This window comes from Sus scrofa, chromosome 4 (assembly GCF_000003025.6).
Source record: "Sus scrofa isolate TJ Tabasco breed Duroc chromosome 4, Sscrofa11.1, whole genome shotgun sequence".
Lineage (NCBI taxonomy): Eukaryota > Metazoa > Chordata > Mammalia > Artiodactyla > Suidae > Sus > Sus scrofa.
The window spans coordinates 122,402,106-122,423,359 of record NC_010446.5 but is presented as its reverse complement, the minus strand read 5'-3'; the positions used below and the strand labels follow the sequence as shown (position 1 = coordinate 122,423,359).

The following is a 21,254-nucleotide window of genomic DNA, read 5'->3' as shown; positions in this document are numbered from 1 at the left end:
CGATACACTGGATTAATATGATCCAATAAATGGAGGGTGGGAAGGAGAGCTCTAAGTCTTTTAAACATTTTTGGTAAAATATACATAACATAAAATTTACCCTTTCAACCATTAAAAAAAAAAAAAAAAAGGCTGCACCTGCGGCATATGGAGGTTCCTGGGCTAGGGGTCAAATTGGAGCTGCAGCTGCAGGCCTGCACCACAGCCATAGCAACACCAGATCCTTAACCCACTGAGGGAGGCCAAGGATTGAACCTGTGTCCTCATGGATATTAGTCAGGTTCTTAAACTGCTGAGCCACAACAGGAATTCCCCCCTTTAACCATTTTTAAGTGTATGATTCAATGCCGTTAAGTCTATTTACAAGGTTGTGCAACCATTAACCACTAACCCAGCCTTAGAACCTTTACATGATACGAAACAGAAATTCTGTTTCTAATTCATTAAAGAGTTAACTCCCTGTTAACCCCTCCTCCCAGCCCCTGGTAATCTCTATTCCACGCTCTATGAATTTGCCTATTCCAGGTATCTCATATAACTAAAATTAAATAATATTTGCTTTTTTTTGGACTGGCTTCTTTCACTTGGTGTAATGTTTTCAAGTATAGGTTTTAGAGCATGTATCAGAATTTCATTCCTTTTTCTGTGGCCAAATAATACTACACTGTATGTATATACCACAGAGTGTTATGCATTCATCTGCTGATGGACACTTGGGTTGTTTTCACCTTTGGGACAGTGTGTTATGAGCACTGGTGGACAAGTAGCTGTTGGAGTCTCTGCTTTCGATCATTTTGGTAAACCTAGGAGTGAACTTGGTGGACCACAGGGTAATTCTATATTTAACTTTTTGAGGAAACTATATAAGGCTTTCAAAGATAATTTATAAAATAAAAATGATGAATTCAGGAATTATATTCTGCAATAAGTAAGTTATGCCTCGCATGCTACTTCACATATTACGGAAGACACAGCGACTGCCATGGTCAATAGACTAGAGGAGACATCATTGCCTTGTAGTGAAGAAGGAATTTCTAAATAACTGTAGATCCCCAAGACGGTAAGAAATAATAATTACAACTTGCTTAAAGTAAACACCAAGATCTTCACAAACACAAAACCTAGTCTTTAGAAAACTCAAAACTTTCACTCAGAAATAATGAATGCCACTACTTGATCAGACAATTGTAGTCTCTGAGTACAAAATAATTGATCAGTTTGCTTCTAAAGTGTAAAGGTCATGCAAGACAAGGAAATACTGGGGAAGCGTCACAGAACAGAAGAGACTTAGGGACCTGGTAAGTAACTGCACTGTGGATCCCAGATTGGATTTTTTTTTGTTTGTTTTGTTTTTTTTTTGTATTTTGTTGTTGTTGTTGTTGTTGTTGCTATTTCTTGGGCCGCTCCCACGGCATATGGAGGTTCCCAGGCTAGGGGTTGAATCAGAGCTGTAGCCGCCGGCCTACGCCAGAGCCACAGCAACGCAGGATCCGAGCCACGTCTGCAACCTACACCACAGCTCACGGCAACGCCGGATCGTTAACCCACTGAGCAAGGGCAGGGACCGAACCCGCAACCTCATGGTTCCTAGTCGGATTCGTTAACCACTGCGCCACAACGGGAACTCCTCTTTTTGCCTTTTCTAGAGCCGCTCCCGAGGCATATGGAGGTTCCCAGGCTAGGGGTCGAATCGGAGCTGTTGCTGCCGGCCTATGCCAGAGCCACAGCAACATGGGATCTGAGCCACATCTGCAACCTATACCACCGTATCCTTAACCCACTGAGTGAGGCCAGGGATCGAACCCACAACCTTATGGTTCCTAGTCGGATTCGTTAACCACTGCGCCATGATGGGAACTCCCCAGGTTGGATCTTGAACCAAAAATGTACAACAATGGAAATACGGGCAAAATCCAAATAAAGGCTATAATTTGGTTAATAGTTAACATACCAGGGTTAATATCTTGGTTTTGACGATGGTACTATAGTTATATAAGGTATTAACACTAGTGAAAACTGAATGAATGATAAACAGGAATTGTCTACCATTTTTGAAACTTATGCATAAGCTTAAAATGACTAAAAGATAGGAAATTGAGTGTGGCTGCTCAGCAGTTAATGAAGCCAACTAGGATCCATGGGGATGAGGGTTCAACCCTTGGCCTCAGTCAGTGGGTTAAGGATCTGGCGTTGCCGTGAGCTGTGGTGTAGGTTGCAGATGCGGCTCGACCCCATGTTGCTGTGGCTGTAGTGCAGGCTGGCAGCTATAGCTCTGATTTGACCTCTAGCCTGGGAACCTCACAGGCTGCCTTGTGTGGCCTTAAAAAAAAAAAAAAGACAAAACAAAACAAAAATAGCTACAAGATAAAAAGCATTTTATATTTTAAATAATTTATACCAATTTTCTACAATTTCTTTCAGAGGATAGAACTGGAGGGAATACTTCCTAACTCATTCTATGATGCCAGAACTACTTTAATTCCAAAACCAAAGATATTACTAGAAAACTACAGACCAATATCCTTCATGAACACAGATGTAAAAATTCTCAACAAAAACTCAAATCGAATCCAACAAAGTTTGAAAATAATTATACACACAATCAAGTGGGGTTTACTCCATGCATACAGACCTGGTTCAGTATTTGAAAATCAATCCATGTAATCCATCACAGCAGCAGACTAAAGAAAAAAAGTCACATGGGCATATCAATAGATAGCAGGAAAAAACATGTGATAAAATCCAACATCCATTCTTGATTAAAAAACTCCTAGTAAACATGGAGAACAGTTTGGAGATACCTTAGAAAATTATACATAGAACTTTCACATGACCCCGCAATCCCACTCTTGGGCATATATCCGGACAAAACTCTACTTAAACGAGATACATGCACCCGCATGTTCATTGCAGCACTATTCACAATGGCCAAGACATGGAAACAACCTAAATGTCCATCGACAGATGATTGGATTCGGAAGATGTGGTATTATGTACACAATGGAATACTACTCAGCCATAAAAAAGAACGACATCATGCCATTTATAGCAACATGGATGGAACTAGAGACTCTCATACTGAGTGAAATAAGTCAGAAAGACAAAGACAAATACCATGTGATATCACTAATAACTGGAATCTAATATATAGCACAAATGAACATTTCCACAGAAAAGAAAATCATGGACTTGGAGAATAGACTTGTGGCCGCCTGGGGGGAGAGGGAGGGAGTGGGAGGGATTGGGAGCTTGGGGTTATCGGATACAACTTGGAATGGATTTACAATGAGATCTTGATGTAGCATTGAGAAATATGTCTAGATACTTATATTGTAACAGAACAAAGGGTGGAAAAAAAATGTATACATGTAAATGTATCTTGGCCCCATGCTGCACAGAGGAAAAATAAATAAATTAATAATAATAAAAAAACTAGTAAACTAGGAATAGAGTGGAACTTCCTCAGTTTGATAAAGAATATCAATAAAAATCCTACAGCTAGTATCATCTTTTTTAAATTTATTTTTATTTTTATTAATAGCTGCAGCATATGGAAGTTCCCAGGCCAGGGGCTGAATCAGAGCTGCAGCTGAGGTCTACATCACAATTACAGCAACACTGGATCTGAGCCCCATCTGCAACCTATGCCATAGCTTGCAGCAATGCTGGATCTTAGGTGGGATCCTTAACCCACTGCACTGGGCTGGGGATCAAACTAGTGCCTCCAAAGAGACAAGCTGGATCATTAACCCACCGTGCCACAGTGGGACCTCCCAGTTTTTCCCAATTTGATCTGTAGATTCAATAAATACAGTCTCATTCAAAATCCTAGGAAGTTATTTTGTGGATATCAACAAACTGATTTTAAAGCTTATATAGAGACAAAAGACACAGAAGATACAACACAATATCGAATAAGAACAAGTTAGAGGATACTACTTGACTTCAGTAAGTATGTACTGACTTTGTACTTACTATAAAAACAATCTCTTTTAAATTCACATTAAAAAAATACTTAGGGGAGTTCCTGTCGTGGCGCAGTGGTTAACGAATCCGACTAGGAACCATGAGGTTGCGGGTTCAGTCCCTGGCCTTCTCAGTGGGTTAATGATCTGGCGTTGTCATGAGCTATGGCGTAGGTTGCAGATGCGGCTCGGGTCCCGCATTGCTGTGGCTCTGGCGTAGACCAGCGGCTACAGCTCCAATTAGACCCCTAGCCTGGGAACCTCCATTTGCCGCAGGAGCAGCCCAAGAAATAGCAAAAAGACAAAAAAAAAAAAAAAAAAAAAAAAAAACCACTTAGGTTGGGTTGTGGGATGGAAATCCTATGAAATTGGGTTGTGATGATCATTATACAACTACAGATGTGATAAATTCATTTGAGTAATAAAAAACAATAAAAATAAAATAAAAAAATACTTAGGAATAAACCTGATGAAGGAGGTTAAAGACTTATATGCTGAGAAGTACAAAACACTAATAAAGGAAATTGAAGATGATTCAAAGAAATGGAAAGATATCCCATGCTCTTGGATTGGAAGAATTAATATTATTAAAATTGCCATAATATCTAATGCAATCTACAGATTTAATGTGATCCCTATCAAATTACCTATGACGGTTTTTTAAAGAACAAGAGGAAATAATCCTTAAAAGAGCCCAAATTGCCAAAGCAATCCTGAGAACAAAGACCAAAGCAGGAGACTCTCAGAGTTGAGACAATACTGCAAAGCTACAATAATCAAAACAGTCAGGCATTGGCACAAAAGCACACATGTGGATCAGGGGAATGGAACAGAGAGCCCAGAAATAAACCTTGGTCAATTAATCTTTGACAAAAGAGGCAAGAATATACAATGGAGAAAAGACAGTCTCTTCAGCAAGTGGTGTTGGGAAAGGTGGACAGCTGCATGTAACAAATGAAGTTAGAATACACTGTCACACCATGCACAAAAATAAACTTGAAGTGGCATAGAAACTTAAATATAAGACTGACATCATAAAATTTCTAGAAGAGAACATAGGCAAGACATTCTCTGACATAAATTGTACAAATGTTTTCTCAGGTCAGTCCCCCAAGGCAATAGAAATAAGAGAAAAATAAACAAATGGGACCTAATCAAACTTATCAGCTTTTGCACAGCAAAGGAAACCATAAGCAAAACAAAAAGATAACCTATGGATTGGGAGAAAATATTTGCAAATGATGTTATAGTCAAGGGCTTAATTTCCAAAATATACAAACAGCTCATACAACAACAAAAACCCAATTAAAAATGGGCTAAATACCTAAGCAGACGTTTCCCCAAAGACGTCCAGATGGCCAATAGACATATGAAAAGATGCTCGACATTGCTAATAATCAGAGAACTGAAAATCAAAACTACAATGAGGTACCACCTCACACTAGCCAGACTAGCCATCATCAAGTCTACAAACAATATATGCTGAAGAGATTATGGAGAAAAGAAAACCCTCCTACACTGTTGGTGGAAATGTAAATCGGTACAGCTTCTATGGAAAACAGTATGGAGGCTCCTCAGAAAACTAAATACAGAGTTGCTATAAGATCCATCAGTCCCAGTCCTGAGCATATACCTGGAGAAAACTTTAACTTGAAAAGATACCCGTACTCCTATGTTCATAGCAGCACTATTCACAATAGCTAAGACATGGAAAGAACCTAAATGTCCATCAACAGATGAATGTATAAAGATGTGGTACACACACACACACACACACACACACACACACCAGAATACTACTCAGCCATTAAAAAAGAATAAAATAATGCCATTTGCAGCAACATGGATACAACTAGAGACTGTCATACTAAGTGAAGTAAATCAGACAGAGAAAGACAAACACCATATCAGTTATATGTGGAATCTAAAATTCATGACACAAACGAACTTATTTACAAGAGAGAAACAGACTCACAGACAGAGAGAGCAGACTTGTGGTTGTCAAGGTGGAGGGATGACTTAGGAGTTTGGGGTTAGCAGATGCAAACTATTACATTTCAAATGGATAAACAACAAGGTCCTACTATACAGCAGAGGGAACTCTATTCAATATCTTGTAATAAGCCATAAAGGAAAAGAAAAAGTAAGACAGTGTCTACTGGTGAAATAATAGACAAGTATATCAAAAGAACACAATAGGGAGCCAGAAAGAGCACCAAATAAATACAGTCAACTGATACTTGACAAAAGAGTAAAGGCAACACAATGGAACAAAGACCATCTTTTCAGCAAATGATACTGGAACTACTGGACATTCACATGCAAAAAAAAAGAATTTAGACACAGATCTTACACTCTTCACAAAAACTAACTCAAAATAAATCTCCGATCTAGATATAAAACGCAAAACTATGAAATTCCAAGAAGATAACAGAAAAGCTAGATGACCTTGAGTTTGGTGATGACTTTTTAGGTGTAACACCAAAGGCACAACCCATAAAAGAAATAACTGATAAACTGGATTTCATTAAAATAAAAAAAAATTATAATTCTTCAAAAGACATCATCAAGAAAATGAAGACAGGCCACAGACTGGGAGAAAATATTGACAAAGGGAAGATCTGATAAAGGACTGTTATCCAAAATATACAAAGGACTTTAAAAACTCAACAATAAGAAAATGAACAAACTGACTAAGAAACAGGCCAAAGATCTTTACAGATACTTCATCAAAGAAGGTATACAGATAGCAAGTAAGCATGTGAAAAAGACTATAATATGTCATTAGGGAAAGGCAAATTAAAACAATGCGATGCCAGTATATGCCCACAAGAAAGGCCAAAATCCGCAACATGACAACATCAAATGTGGATGAAGGTGTGGAGCAAAAGGAACTCTCATTCACTGCCGATGGAAATGCAAAATGCTACAGCCACTCTGGAAGACCGTTTGGCAGTTTCTCACATAATTAAACTTACTTTTACTATACGACCCAGTAATTGTGTTCTTGGTGTTTGCCCAAGGAATTGAAAACTCACCTACATGAAAAAACCTGCACACAAACGTTTATAGCAGTTTTCTAAATGTCAAAACTTGGATGTGGCAACCAAGATATCCTTCAGTGGGCGAATGGATAGCTCAACTGTGGTACATCCAGGCAATGGAATATTATTCAGCGCTAAAAAGAAATGAGTTATTAAGCCATGGAAAAACATGGAAGAATCTGGAAGAAGCCAATCTGAAAAGGCTACATACCGTATGACTGCAACTATATGACATTCTGGAAAAGGCAAAACCATAAAGATAGTAACAGCAACAACAACAAATCAGTGATCTTCAGGGGTTGGGGGAAGGAGGGATGAATAAGCAAAGCACAGAGCATGTTCAAGGCCATGAAACTCCTCTGCATGGTAATATAATGGCAGATACACGCTATTACACATTTGCCAAAAGCTATTCAATGTATAACATCAAGAATGAATAACACCGTAAACACCTGGGCTTTGGGTGATGATGATGTGTCGGTGCAACAAATGTACCGCTCAGGTGAGGGGTGTTAACAAGGGGGAGGCTATACCTGTGTCGGGGCAGAGGATACGTGGGAAATCTCTGTGCCTTCTGCTGAATGTTGCTGAAAACGCCAGTCTGCTCTAAAAATAAAGTCTACTTTTAAAAAAGTGAGAGAAAGAAACAACAAGCTACTGTATACCAATATTTCCATCAGCCCTGTGACTACTCATTTGTGTATTGTGGATTTAGAAAATACCACCAAGAATGAGTGAGCTCTTTTTGCCATTCCTAAGTTCTACAAAGAAAAGAAAGTTCTTACGGACTCAAAGGGAAAAAAATACCAGAATATTGTTCCATATTTAGGGAAAAGTTCTACAAATCTGGAAGAAAAAATTCCAACAGGACCTAGCATAAATATAAACAAAGGACATTTAAATAAAGCCAGAGGAACCGTTCTTATATATTCTGAATACTGTGCACTGATTTGGCCATACTGTGATCAGAAAGCCAACTTGAGAGAAGAAAGAGGAATGGGGGGGTGGGCATCTCAATTCATCTAGAAACCTGAAGATTCCAATTACTTCCGTTCATTCAAAACAGGATTAAGATCCTATAGTATTCTTTATTACTGAAATTCCAAAACTGAATTGGGTAATTATTTTATTCTTCACTTTTAATGAGTAACAGTGATTAAAAAATGAATTAAAACATTTACCCAAATTTATTACTGTTTCATCATATGAACTTCCATGTAAGCATGGTTTGGATCTTCTGGTGAATGTCACTGTAGTCCAAAATCTCTAGTTTAGGGAAATACCATCCAACTCAGAGAGGAGTGGAGTTGAAACTAAACTTATATGAACTATTTTACGATTGTTTTGTCTTCTTAGAGAAAGTTATCAAGTCATTATAATAGAGCCCAGCAAGATTTTGCTGCTCCTTAAAAATCAGTTCTCCACATTTGTTACAAAGAAATACAAATGCCAGATTCGGTGGTCGCCAAGGCTATGCTGGCAGAGGTGAGGAAAGTCCTCAGGCACCTCCAATCAGGCACTGTTCTGCAGGTGACACTACCATATACTGGGTTTCCCCTGGCGAACAACACTCCAGGGCCAACAGGGCCTGTTCCAGGCAGGTCCACGCTGGTGCAATTTCCTAGTACATCACATATTTAGAATTAATGAATCAAAGACTCTTAAAGCTGGAAGGAAACTTAACGATCAAAAGTGATATCACAGGAAAAAGTATAATCTAGTAAGCTGTTGTTCAACTCTGTCTTGTTTGCCCTGTTGATTCAACAATAAAATAAAATGAAAAACAATCCAGAAGAATCTTTCCCTCTTGTCAAAAATACGAGTTGCTATGTATTTGTAATCATAGAATTGTCTCATTTTTTTCCAGCGCAGGATAAGCAAAAGGTCACATTTGAACATGACCAAAAACTACCGTTTATTCACAATTTATCCTAACCCTCCATGGCTTCTGATGGAAATAAGTTTCCTGTGCTTTATAATGAAAATACAGCAACCAGAACCTGGATGCTTAACGCTATTCTGCCAACAACTAAAACAAACAACCCTCCAGATCTGCACTGGCTTCGTAGGCAAAGAAATCAATTATTTCAGAGTTCCAAAACTAATTCACTGATCTAATGAGGACTAGACTCCATGTTGCATATTTTACTGTTTTCAGGTCCCCAGTGAGATAAAATGATTCGGCATATATTTTTAGCACTGAGCTATTTTTAATAGCACTGTCTTTAAATCTTTTTCCTTAAAAAACAAACAAAACAAAAGCCCTCCGGTATTTTTAACTTCAGGATTCTCTAATTGAGCTATGAAATTCGATTATGAAGCAACAGTTTAGTTTACTTTAGCCAGCTTTTATCATTTTGTGTTTAGAATCATTCTCAGAAATCCAAAGTGGCTGATTACTGGACAAGTCCTAATTGCTCCCCAGAGACTGTGGGAGCTCGGGCTTTTAGCATCGTTCACTGCTTGGCTGGGAAACAGGCTTCCCCTTGTAGTGCCCGATCTGTTATTGATTTAAAAAATGACCTAAAGGGCGATTTGTTCTGGGTTCTTTGAAGTATCTTCGCTGCTCCTGCCTTCTGCAACTGTTCTGTCAGACATCCTGAAGCCTTCCATCATATTTCTCACTATGCAGCTGTGTAGCCGGGAGTGCTGGGGTAACGGCTCATGAACCTGCTCTCACCTCCAGAAGAGGGCCTGGGATTTCAAACACCTCCAAATAATCACTCTGGTGTTTCTGCCTCGAATCTGGAGGCCAGTCAGCTCAGTTCCCAGTTCACACGATCCTTCCTTCCTAACCTTGGACTCAGGGCAGTGCCTGCCTCCTGGATCACATACTCTTCTGAGCATAAAGGCTGCCTGTGTCCCATGGTCACCTCCATCTTCCACGGTGCCCAGCTCCGGTCTCAGCTCACAGGAGTTATTCAGTGCAAACAAAAAAAAAAAACACAATTGTAAATAGCTCGTTTATTTACAATTGTCTACAAATAAACTACAATTATTTGGAAACTGATTTACAGATTATATTTTATTTGTCAATAAGAACAAGTTTACGAAATACTAACACATTTAGGAATAATTGTTCTAAGAATAGAGATTCAGATTATAGCCAGTAAAATCTTGCTCTGCAATCTAGGTGTTATGATGCTGGTAAGTGGCATTAGAAAGCAACTCTATTTCGATAGTTGAAGGCCCTCATAGAAAGTACAATTCAGTGAATAACATTTTCCTTAAGAATCAAGCCGGTATTTTGGCAGAATGGCAGCAGAGGAAGAACCTCAGTTCCACAGGCTTGGTTATGATTCCCAACCCTTTTCAATCTGAAGAGAGCTTTGCACAGTTTTAGACCTGCCACAGCGCACTAAGAAGAGGGGAGGCCCACGTTGCCACGCGCTCAAGTAAGAGGACAGGTCACATTTGGCGGGAGGGGGGAGTCAGTCACATACAGAGTGACTCAGGAGGCAGGTGAAGGGACCCCTGGGTGCCATTCCTCTCTGAGCAGGATCTAGAAGGAAACGAAGGGGAAGCTGAGGAGGAGGTATTAACGGGCCGAGAAGGAAGCCCGTGCTCTCGGGGTGCAGGGGTGGGATCCAGAGCTGCTCACTTCTGTATATGGTGTCTTCCAATTCATTACAATCCAGTTATGAATCAAAGAGCTAAGCACCCAACACACTGCTAAGCTCCCTGGGATTTGGCCCTTCAAGTCTTCATGGTCTGATCTGAGGAAGGAGAAAATGAATGGAAGTGAGCTGACCAGAGACAATGAAAGGCTGGCCTGTAAGTTCAAGGGGAGGTCACCGGCAGGGAAGACTTGGATGGAGTGGCAGTACAAGACAAAGCTCAGAAGAAGCTTCCAGAAAACTGAGGAAATGAACTGTGTCACAGAAACAGGCCCATGCCTACGCGCTCCCCCTTGCGAGAGGCAGATTCAGAAGGATGTCCTTGAAAGGTGGCCCAGTAGGAGAGAGAACCGTGACAGATTGCTTTTGGAAGGGCTGGAGTCTGAGATGAAAACATAAGGGGGCCAAAGAAGGAAAAACAGAGAAGCAAATAATCCCCGGTTGTTTTCATGCCTGAAGAGGCTCACTGTGGCATGAAAATTAACATGAAAACAGTTAGACATACCACATCATCCAAGCCAGGCACCATGCTGACATTCCTTGGCCTAAGTTTAAAAATATTTATTAACTCCTTATTAGCCTCTCGATTTTTGGAAGGGGCTATTTAACCTGGTGACAAAGGGGCAGGAGAGGACCTAGGAACCTACCATGAAGGCCCCTCAGGCACATACTAGTTACAGTCACACGAGACTATGAAGTAAGTATCCTGGTCTCTGTTCTACATATGAGGAAAGAGAAGTTTGCGGAGATTAAATAGCTCACTTAAGCTGGTCCACATATCAGAATGGCAGACCTACATTCAGAACCCTAGTATGCTGACATCAGCCCATTTCCTCTGTTTCATTGGTAGTGTGGTCTAGAGCTGAACTAGAGCCAGAAGCGACACTGGGTTTTTCATCCATGTTTGGCTATTAGTCCTGAGACTCAGGACAAGGGATGCCCCCTCTTGGCTTTGTTATCTAAATTTTAAAAGAGAGGAAGAGGGGGAGTTCCCTGGGGCCTAGCAGTTAAGGATCTGGAGTTGTCACTGCTGTGGCATGGGTTTAATCCCTGGATGTTCTGCAGGCTGTGGTTCTGAGCAAAAAGCAGAGGAAGAGGGATTTAACTACTGCTAAGGTATTATCCGTGTGGTTTATGATTCTAAATGTACAAGTGGATTCCTCAACTGGGACTGTTCTAAGAAAAAGAGGCAGGAAGGTAATACCTTATTACACTTTTGATTTTCATGTCTCTAATAATTAGCCACGTTGAGCTACTTTTCATGTGTTTTGTGGCCATTTGTTTGTCGTCTTTGGAGAAATGTCTGTTTAGATCTTCTGCCCATTTTGTGATTAGGTTGTTTTTTTGATGCTGAGCTTCATGAAGTGTTTGTATATTTTGGAGATTAACCCCTTGTCCTATTTTTTCCCATTCTGCGGATTGCTTTTTAGTTTTGTTTATCATTTCCTTTGCTGTGCAAAAGCTTTTAAGTTTAATTAGGTCCCATTTGTTTATTTTTGTTTTTATTTTCATTAAGAGGTGGATCAAAAAACGACAGTGCTGTGGCTTATGTCAGAGTGTTTTATGCTTGCTCTAAGAATTTTATAGTTTCTGATCTTATATTTAGATCTTTAATCCATTTTGAATTTATTTTTATATATGGTATTAGAGGGTGTTCTAATTTCATTCTCTTACATATTGCTGTCCAGTTTTCTCAGCACCACTTATTAAAGAGACTGTCTTTTCTCCATTGTGCAATTCTTGCCTCCTTTGTCATAGATTAGTTGGCCATATGTACGTGGGTTTATTTCTGGGCTATCTTCCATTGATCTATATTTCTGTTTTTGTGCCAACACCATGCTGTTTTGATGACTGTAGCTTTGTTGTATAGTTGGAGCTCAGGGATCCTGATTTCTTCAGCTCCATTTTTCCTTCTCAGGATTGCTTTGCCTATTTGGGGTCTTTTGTGTTTCCATACAAATTTTAAGATTATTTGTTCTAGTTCTGTGAAAACTGCCATTGGTAATTTGATAGGGATTGTACTGAATCTGTGGATTGCCTTGGGGAGTACAGTCATTTTGACAATATTGATTTTTCCCATCCAAGAACATGGCATACCTTTCCATCTGTTTTTATCATCTTTGATGATTTCTTTTTTTCTTTTTTTTTAAATTAAAAAAAATGTTTTTTTAGGGCCTCACCCATGGCATATAGAAGTTCTTAGGCTAGGGGTCTAATTGGAGCTGCAGCTGCCGGCCTATTCCACAGCCACAGCAACACCAGATCTGAGCTGCATCTGCAACCTACACCACAGCTTCTGGCAATGCCAGATCCTTAAGCCACTGAGTGGGGCCAGGGATCAAACCCACATCCTCAATGGATACTAGTCAGGTTTGCTACCACAGAGCTACAAGGGGAACTCCCATCTTTGATTTCTTACAAGAGCATCTTACTGATTTCAGAGTATAGGTCTTTTGCCTCCTTAGGTAGGTTTATTCCTCAGTATTTTATTCTTTTTGTTGTGATAGTAAATGGATCATTTCCTTAATTTCTCTTTCTGATCTTTCATTGTTAGTGTATAGAACTATGAGAGATTTCTGCATATTAATTTTGTATCCTGAAACTACCAAATTCATCAATGAGATCTAGTAGTTTCCTGATAGCATCTTTAGGATTTTCTACGTATAGTATCATCTGCAAACAGTGACAGTTTTACTTCTTTTCCAATTTGGATTCTTTTTATTTCTTTTTTTCTCTTACTGCTGTGGCTGGGACTTTCAAAACTATGTTGAACAAAAGTGGCAAGAGTGAATATCCTTGTTTTGTTCTTGATCTTAGCAGAAATTCTTTCAGCTTTTCACCACTGAGAATGTTGTTAGCTGTGGGTTTGTCATCTATGGCCTTTATTATGTTGAGGTAGGTTCCATCTATGCCCACTTTCTGGAGCATTTTTAATTCACCTTATACCAGTCAGAACATACATCATCAGGAGTTCCCGTTGTGGCTCAGTGGTAACAAACCCGACTAATACCCATAAGTATGTGGGCTCGATTTCTGGCCCTGCTCAGTGGATAAGGATTCAGTGTTGCCATGAGCTGTGGTGTAGGTCACAGATGTGGCTTGAATCCCGCATTGTTGTGGCTGTGGCATAAGCTGGCAGCTGCAGCTCGGATTGGACCCCTAGCCTGGGAACTTCCATGTGCCACAAGGATGACCCTTAAAAGAAAATAATGTCCATCAACAAAAAGTCCACAAACAAGACATTGTTTGTGGGGATGTAAACTGACACAACCACTATGGAAAACGGAATGGAGCTTCCTTCGAAAACAAAAAGTAGAATTACCATTTGATCCAGCAATCTCATTCCTGGGCATCTATCTGGAGAAAAACATGATTCAAAAAGATACATGCACCCCAATGTTCACTGCAGCACTATTTACAATAGCCAAGATATGGAAGCAAACTAAATATCCATCAACAGAGGAATGGATAAAGAAGATACACACACACACACACACACACACACACACACTAGAATATTACTCAGCCATAAAAAAGAATGAAATAATGCCATTTACAGCAATACGGATGGACCTAGAGATTATCATACTAAGTGAAGTTAGTTAGACAGTAAAAGACAAACATCATATGATAACACTTCTATGTGGAATCTAAAAAAAGGATACAAATGAACTTATTTGCAGTACAGAAACAGACTCACAGACTTTGAAAACAAATGTATAGTTACCAAAGGGGACGGGTCGGGGGAGAGATGGACTGAGGGACTGGGATTGGCAAATGCACCCGGTAGTATATGGAATGGTTGGCCAATGAGGACCTGCTGTATAACACAGGGAACTCTACCCAGTATCCTGTGATAGTCCATATGGGAAAGGAATCTGAAAAAGAATGGGTGCTTGTATATGTATAACTGAATCACTCCAATGTAAGGCAAAAATTATCACAACATTGTAAATCGACTATACTTCAATAAAACTTTAAAATAAAATTTAAAATAAATAAGTAAATAAATAGGCAGGGGAGTATGCGGATACACACTGATCTCTGTACATAAAAATCCACCAAGATATAAATAATTTAGTGAATGGTAACTATTCTGTCACAAGAGCCCTGGCAGCTTAAGGAGTATGGGTTCGGGGTGCACAGTAAGCCCAATCCCTTCACTCGCATGGCCTGCATTTACTCTCCAGGTGTAGGAGGCCTATTGACCACCCCTTTGCACTGCTACTGCCCGTTATGGTGGTCAAAGGCGTGAAAGCTGGACACAAACATACTCCACTCAGGGAACCTGTGCAAATGAAACAGCCAGAGGTAAGAGGCTACGGGGAGCATGTACCCCAGAAGGGGCCGTCACTGCTCAGCTCTGGCCTGGAGTCACCCACCCTTGTCATTTTTCACAAAGAGCCAGATATATGGTCTCTTGTGCAAAGTGAGATATCTGAAATAAGCATGTGGTACAAATGCCAGTGAATCAGACAAAATATGTTTGCATCCACGTGTGACCCAAGGGTCATCAGTGTGCTTCAGAAATCGCTGATAAAAAGAGAAGGCAGGAGGCCTAGTCTCTTTAAAAAAAAAAAAAAGGAAGAAAGAAAGAAAGAAAAAAGAAAAAGAAAAAAGACAGGGCTCATTTAAAAAAAAAGAAAAGAAAGAAAAAGAAAGAGCTCATTGAAGTAGACAAAGAAAAGGCGCTGAGAAAGATCTTATCGGTTTATTTGAATAAAGTCTATCAGCACTGCATAAGCTCTTACGCACCTAATTCCAATAATGCTTATGATTTTTGTTAATAGCTACCTCCTTCCTATAGTCCATAGCAAGAGAACCCTTAAAACAAAGGTAAGTATGCTAGTTTAGGGACAAAAAACTGGGAGAAGTGTGGAAAATTAACATGAAGTCCTATTTCCCAACAGACCTAAGGGAAGAATTTCTGCAGCAGAAATTGATCAAGGCAGCTGGGAAAAAAGGAGGTTAACAGGCCAAAGCCCAGGGGCTTTCAGCATGAATCCCAATGGGAGGACAGAGGTGTGAGTGAGAAAGAGGAAGAAAAACAAAGACTGGTCACAGTTTGTAGAGACAGGAGAGGGAAGATCAGTGAACTGAGCAGGGCAGCAGAGGGTGTGTGTATGGGTGACAGGTGCTCCTTAAATAAGCTCCAAGGAACCCCAGAAGGACTCTCAGAGCTAAGTCCTCATCATAATTTTAAAAATACTTTTTGGGCATCACTCTGTCTAAGCTACTATAAGGTGCAGGCACTCCAGGGAGCATCGGTCACTCAGATAGGAGTTAGAGGCAGGGAACCAATCGCCTTCCCGCAGAGGGAGTGGCCAGTTCAAAAGCAAGTGCATCTGACAGGTCTACTGTGGCCTCTTACGTCCATTTGATCGGGAGGAGAGACTAAGCTCAGACAGGCTAACTGATGATTCACAAAGCTGAGAGAAAAACCCAAACCTCCTGATTCCCAGTATGGCATATTTCCTCCTGTACCACGGCCAAGGCATAGTGGACACAAACCAAAGAGAATAATGTGGAGACATTAAGAAAAAATGTAAGGCAAATACTCAGGGTGAACTCTTGATGAAACCTACATAATAAATATAAGGAACTCTTCTGTGCCCTAAGACTGGAAGTCTGCTGTATACAAGCCTCAGCCCATTCCCACAGAACGGATGGAAACCCAGAGCCCCGCCCCACCCCTAGCCCCCGTCCCACCCCAATTCTCTTCTCCATTCGTCTGAAGCAGTGAGGGACATTTTTCTTCCCCGTGGGACTTCACAGAGATGAACCAGGGCTCCCTGAAAAGCTGAAACAGGAAAGTTGGCCTGGGAATAATAAAATAGCAACCAACTAAGTCCCCTGAGCTCTGGGCACTGCTTCCACTAATAAGACTTATCTACAAATGCTGTATTGTATAAGCAAATCTTTTGAAAAATAGCATCTGGAGCTTTGAAGATGTGGACACAACTGATTAGAGCATGAGACACCTGTCTTTAGAGAAAAGTAATTATTTACCCCTTAAAAGCAAACCTGTTTTTTTTTTTTTTTAACAAATTGTCAGCTATAAACATTTTTTTAAAAAGTGCTTTGTCGAAGATTTGTATAATGGCTTAAATGTGATTTCAGGAAGACCAAGAATGCAAAATGGTATTCTGCTAACATGGAATTTGCTGCCCTTTGCAATTCTACAGCTGATCCCACTGCAGATTTCATTCTTTATGGCAGAATATGGAAATTCTGACATAATAGGCATATGAAACTTATAAATCTGGTATTCACATTTCTTAAAAGGAATGATCAATCATGACATGTTCTTTCTGTAATTCAAAGGTCTTTCCAGCAGGGAACGTCTTGCTATTTTTGAAAGAGCTCTTCAGCTCTCTAACCTGCTTCTAATTGGACCCTTTCTACTCCTCTAAACAACACTACAAAAGCTCTTTCCCTGTTAAGCCACAACAACGTTCAAAATTTGTAAGGTGTTTACTCATTCCTCTTGGTAAATCTAGGATAATCATAGTTTCCTCATCCCTGATTATAAGGTCCTTCCGAAGAATATTTTTATAATTATTTGCCCATGCGTCTTAGAGAAAATCAGAGTTTTCCCTTTTGAGCTTGTGGCAAGGATCCATGCAGACGAGAGGCACTTGGCTTACGTCCCCTATAAAATGCTGTCCTGGTAAAAGTGAAACCTCAACTCTCATGTTCCAGGTAGAGAATGATAAGCTTTCTGCTGCTGATTGAACTTCCAAAACATCTAACAGCAGAAAAAGAAATCCTCGACCAGGAGGCCTCACTGCTTTCATGCGACAAAAAAAAAAAAAAAAAAAAAAAAAAAAAAAGAATTTTACCAGGAGCACAGGAGAAAAAGAAATCACCAAAAACCAAACTACCAAACAGGAAATGCCAGCCTAAAAAGGTATGTTTTTACTCAATGACTTGTGGGGAGGAAAACGAGAAATTCAAAAAACAGACTCTGAAGAAGACGGCATTGAGAACTCTCCAGAGGCTGTTAGAAACACTATCCAGGTTTCAATCTCCTTCTTCTTTTTTTTTTAAAGTAAAAAACTCTACGTTGTTTCATTATACACAGGCATTAAAGTAAAGCTACGGTTGATGAAAATATTTTGGAACCTAATACAGGTGAGAGCCAACACTGTGAATGCACTAAACACTACTGAATCGTACACTTTAAAATGGTTCATTTTATCTCAGTAAAAAGACAGAAAGCAAAGCAATTGTATTCTGCTTAAGATGCATGAGCAATTTCTGCCACTTCCTTTTGATTGCTCTGACAAAGACACTCTGGAACGCTTCAGAAATATGCTACCAAGAAAATCCTGAAGTGGGGTGTGGGGGTGGTGGGAGTGCATATGGATAACTCAGGAGGATGGGATTAACGTATACTGCTATACATGAAACAGATACCCAGCAAGGACATACAGTATGGCACAGGGAACGATACTGCATGTTTTATAATCTCCTATACGGGAAAATAATACATCTGTAACTGCATCTATAGCTATCATCCATCCACCCATCCAGATCACTGTGTTGTACACCTGAAACTGAGATGACATTATAAATCAACTACTCTTCAATTGAAAACAAAAAAGGAAAGAAAATCCTTAGATGAATTCCAGCGATTAATTCAGTGGGTGCAAAAGTTAGCCAAGGAGCAGTTATGCAACTTTTTTTCCCCCTGTTCTCTTTTTTCCACCCCACTGAAAAGCTCTATGCCGTCATCACTAGGTTATAACAGCTTCTCTGACTCCATCTTTCCTACAGCCCTCCAACCCAACTTCTCTCCTTTGGTATTGGCGGAACTCCTGCACGCCCCGAGCCCTTTAACAGGACTGGGACTGCCAGGATGAGTAATACATCTTACCTTTCCTCAAGGAGTTCACCGTCGGAATTCAGATTTCAAAAAGTCCCCAAGCTACTTCCAAACCAACTCGAGTTCCAGACATCTCCAAGACCTTTAATGACCCCACCTGACCTGGACCGCAGCAGCCCTTCCTAAGCGCTCCCAGTCCACGCTCAATGCCTTGTGCATCTTCTCTTTTCACCTTGGGACCAAAGGGAGATTTTTAACAATTCTAAACAAGAATGGCACTTTAGTGATTGTCAGACGCTACAAAAATAGAGCTATACTGATGCACGTGCAACTTTAAAATAGGCGCTGGAAGGCGGTGAGCCTGGCTGGCTCTGGGACTCATTTACGCATTAAAATGGAAGATCCTTTCAAAGATTTCCTTCCTCTGGACCCCACCCTCTATTCTCACTGAGCCACCGGGGCCTCCCACCAGCCCTCTGCACAAGGCCAGGTCTCCCTAAGTTCACTGCCTGTGACTACACATCAGTCCTTTCTTGGAAAAGGTTTTGTTTCCATCACGTTTCTCTTATTCTTACCCTCTCTCAACTGCATTTTCCCTTCAACTTTTATTTGTCTTCACTGTAGCCACATTGTTATCCTTAGGAAAACACGCTAGCTTTCACCTCGAAAGGAAGAGGCCCCACCGGGCCCCGATCTCATGTGTGCCTGTGATGGGCTGGAAAGAGGACAACTCCGAGGCGGACGCAGACAAAATGAAAGGAGAGAAAAACAGTAGGCAAAGCCACACGGGCTTCTGCAGAGAGGAAAAACGTAATGTTTGCCAAGTGGAAAAAAGATCAACTTAGAAAAGAAAGAAAAATCATTCTCAAGCAGCAGAGAATCCCTTCTTCACGTGGAAAAAAAAAAAAAAACAATTCAAAGCAATCTCTCACTGATAATATAGAGCCTAATTTTGACACCGGTTTTGTTCTGAGGTCGCTCAAAATGTGAAACAGAAACCACAACATTTAAATTAAATACCTCATTTGTGGATGGAAGCAGCTACAGGTTGTCACCCAGCCAATGTGTCAGTGGCACAGCTGGTATTTTCACCACGCAGCTGGGAAAAGCCATTTGTCAGTCATAAGAAATCAGATACGTGGGAGGATTTTCACATAAAGTCACTCCTCACGGTAGACTCTGACCATCATCAGACTTGCTAAATGCACGTACAATACAGAGCTGGGTTTTTCTGTATCGTTATGAAAGGTGCTAAATTTACAGCGCACGTTGGGAAGGGAAATACAAGCTGGGAAAAAAAGCAACAGTGGCATTATTTTAACGTGTTACCGAGGAACGGTCAACAGAGGGACAGGAAGTGAACATACTTAAACCAGTGGCTCCCAAGTATGATGTCATTAATCTTGGAAAACAAGAAGCAGTCGACAATTGCGGTCTCATTGTTTCTTTCTTGACGTGGCTTGAAAAATCTTATTCTCACTTTAACTCCATGTATAGACAGGCATCTTGGACCAGCTGACCTTTTCTTTGTCCGGTGAAGTTTCCTTTGAACACGCTATAAAGGTTTTTGATCACCAAAAAATATAATACCAGATGAAAGTCATTATATAAAGAGCATCAAACCAAAAGCAATTAAGGGGAAAAACAAAGTTCCTGTGAGAGTTCTGGCAAACCAACAAGTTAATTGACTCCTCTTAATGTTTCAAACACATGTCAATCAATAGGCCAATAAAAATTTTATATACTATGCAAACAATGGGAATCCCAGGACGACCCAGTTTGTGGCTCACCACAGAAAATACCTAATTTAAAAAAAAAAAAATCCTAGTACCCCATTAATGGACAATAACCTATTACCCATGTCATCAACTTGCTACTGCTATGCACTTAAGACATTTTCACAGCTCAAACTGGATATGGAACATGGGAAAAAATGACTAAGTAAAATAATGGCTTTCTTTCACACAAAGCATGAGTTACATGTACATGTAATAAATACATCTGCATTTGTCACGGTGAATTAAATCAGCTTCAGCTTCAGGCAGAGAGGCTGAGTATTAGGTTGAAATGGTCCATTTCTTTCCAATTTGTTAGACATGTAGAATCTGAAATTTATTTTTTACTTGATTAAAAATTAAATTAGGTTTCATTTTTGTCCACAGAGCTCTTTCTTTTGAGTATTTCATTTAACAACAGCCAGGCGGGAATGAAGCCAGTAATCAAACACTGCAGACTTGGGAAACACTTCGAGCTTTTCAGATTCTTAATCGAGTCTGAGAAGAACACCAGTTTAGGGAGCAGGCGTCTTTGTTTTTGTGATGACTCACACTATCCAGAATTCATTCACTTATTTTTAAGTCACTCCACAAATATGTGGAAGGCACTTTTCTAGGAAGGGACCATGAGAAACACAAAAATACATGGCCTTTACCCTCAAGAACTTTATAGGTCTTTCCCCCTCAACACAAGCAGTCCTCTTCCTTTAGTTTAATGGTCAGTGGCCTCCCAAATGCAATGTTCTCTTCTTCCCCTTGAAACAAACAAAGTTCTCCTCAGGAGTATATCTTTCAGAGAGTATGAGATCAGCCCACTCACTCAAAGAAGGATTCAAAGACTCCCACTTTTAGGAGAAACTAAAAAGACACAAGAGTGAACAAATCTTTGCGTTTCCAGGGACAAAACAGTGAACTACAAGGACTATTTAAAATTCATTCCACCGAGGGATCAAAGCGCACATTTACACTGGAGGGAAAAGGGCATAGGATGGATTATGAAGGGCCGAGATCAAAGAGACCAAAGT

At 40.1% G+C, this 21,254-nt stretch overlaps 1 protein-coding gene across 9 annotated transcripts in view; it reads right to left on the bottom strand.

Annotated features, from left to right (window-relative positions):
• ALG14 (ALG14, UDP-N-acetylglucosaminyltransferase subunit) overlaps positions 1-21,254 on the bottom strand; it is a 120,957-nt gene that overhangs the window by 40,942 nt on the left and 58,761 nt on the right. For 2 of the 9 annotated variants that reach the window (XM_021090180.1, XM_013988171.2), the window contains 2 exons: positions 19,822-20,009; positions 5,992-10,725 (listed from right to left, as the gene is read on the bottom strand). The exons of 6 other annotated variants lie outside the window; for them this stretch is intronic. In XM_021090180.1, coding sequence (XP_020945839.1) covers positions 10,548-10,725; positions 19,822-20,009 — 366 coding nt within the window. In that variant the 3' untranslated portion in view covers positions 5,992-10,547. Of the gene's footprint in view, positions 1-5,991; positions 10,726-18,505; positions 20,010-21,254 lie in introns of those variants that run through there. One more of the 9 variants, XR_002343591.1, reaches the window with a different exon arrangement.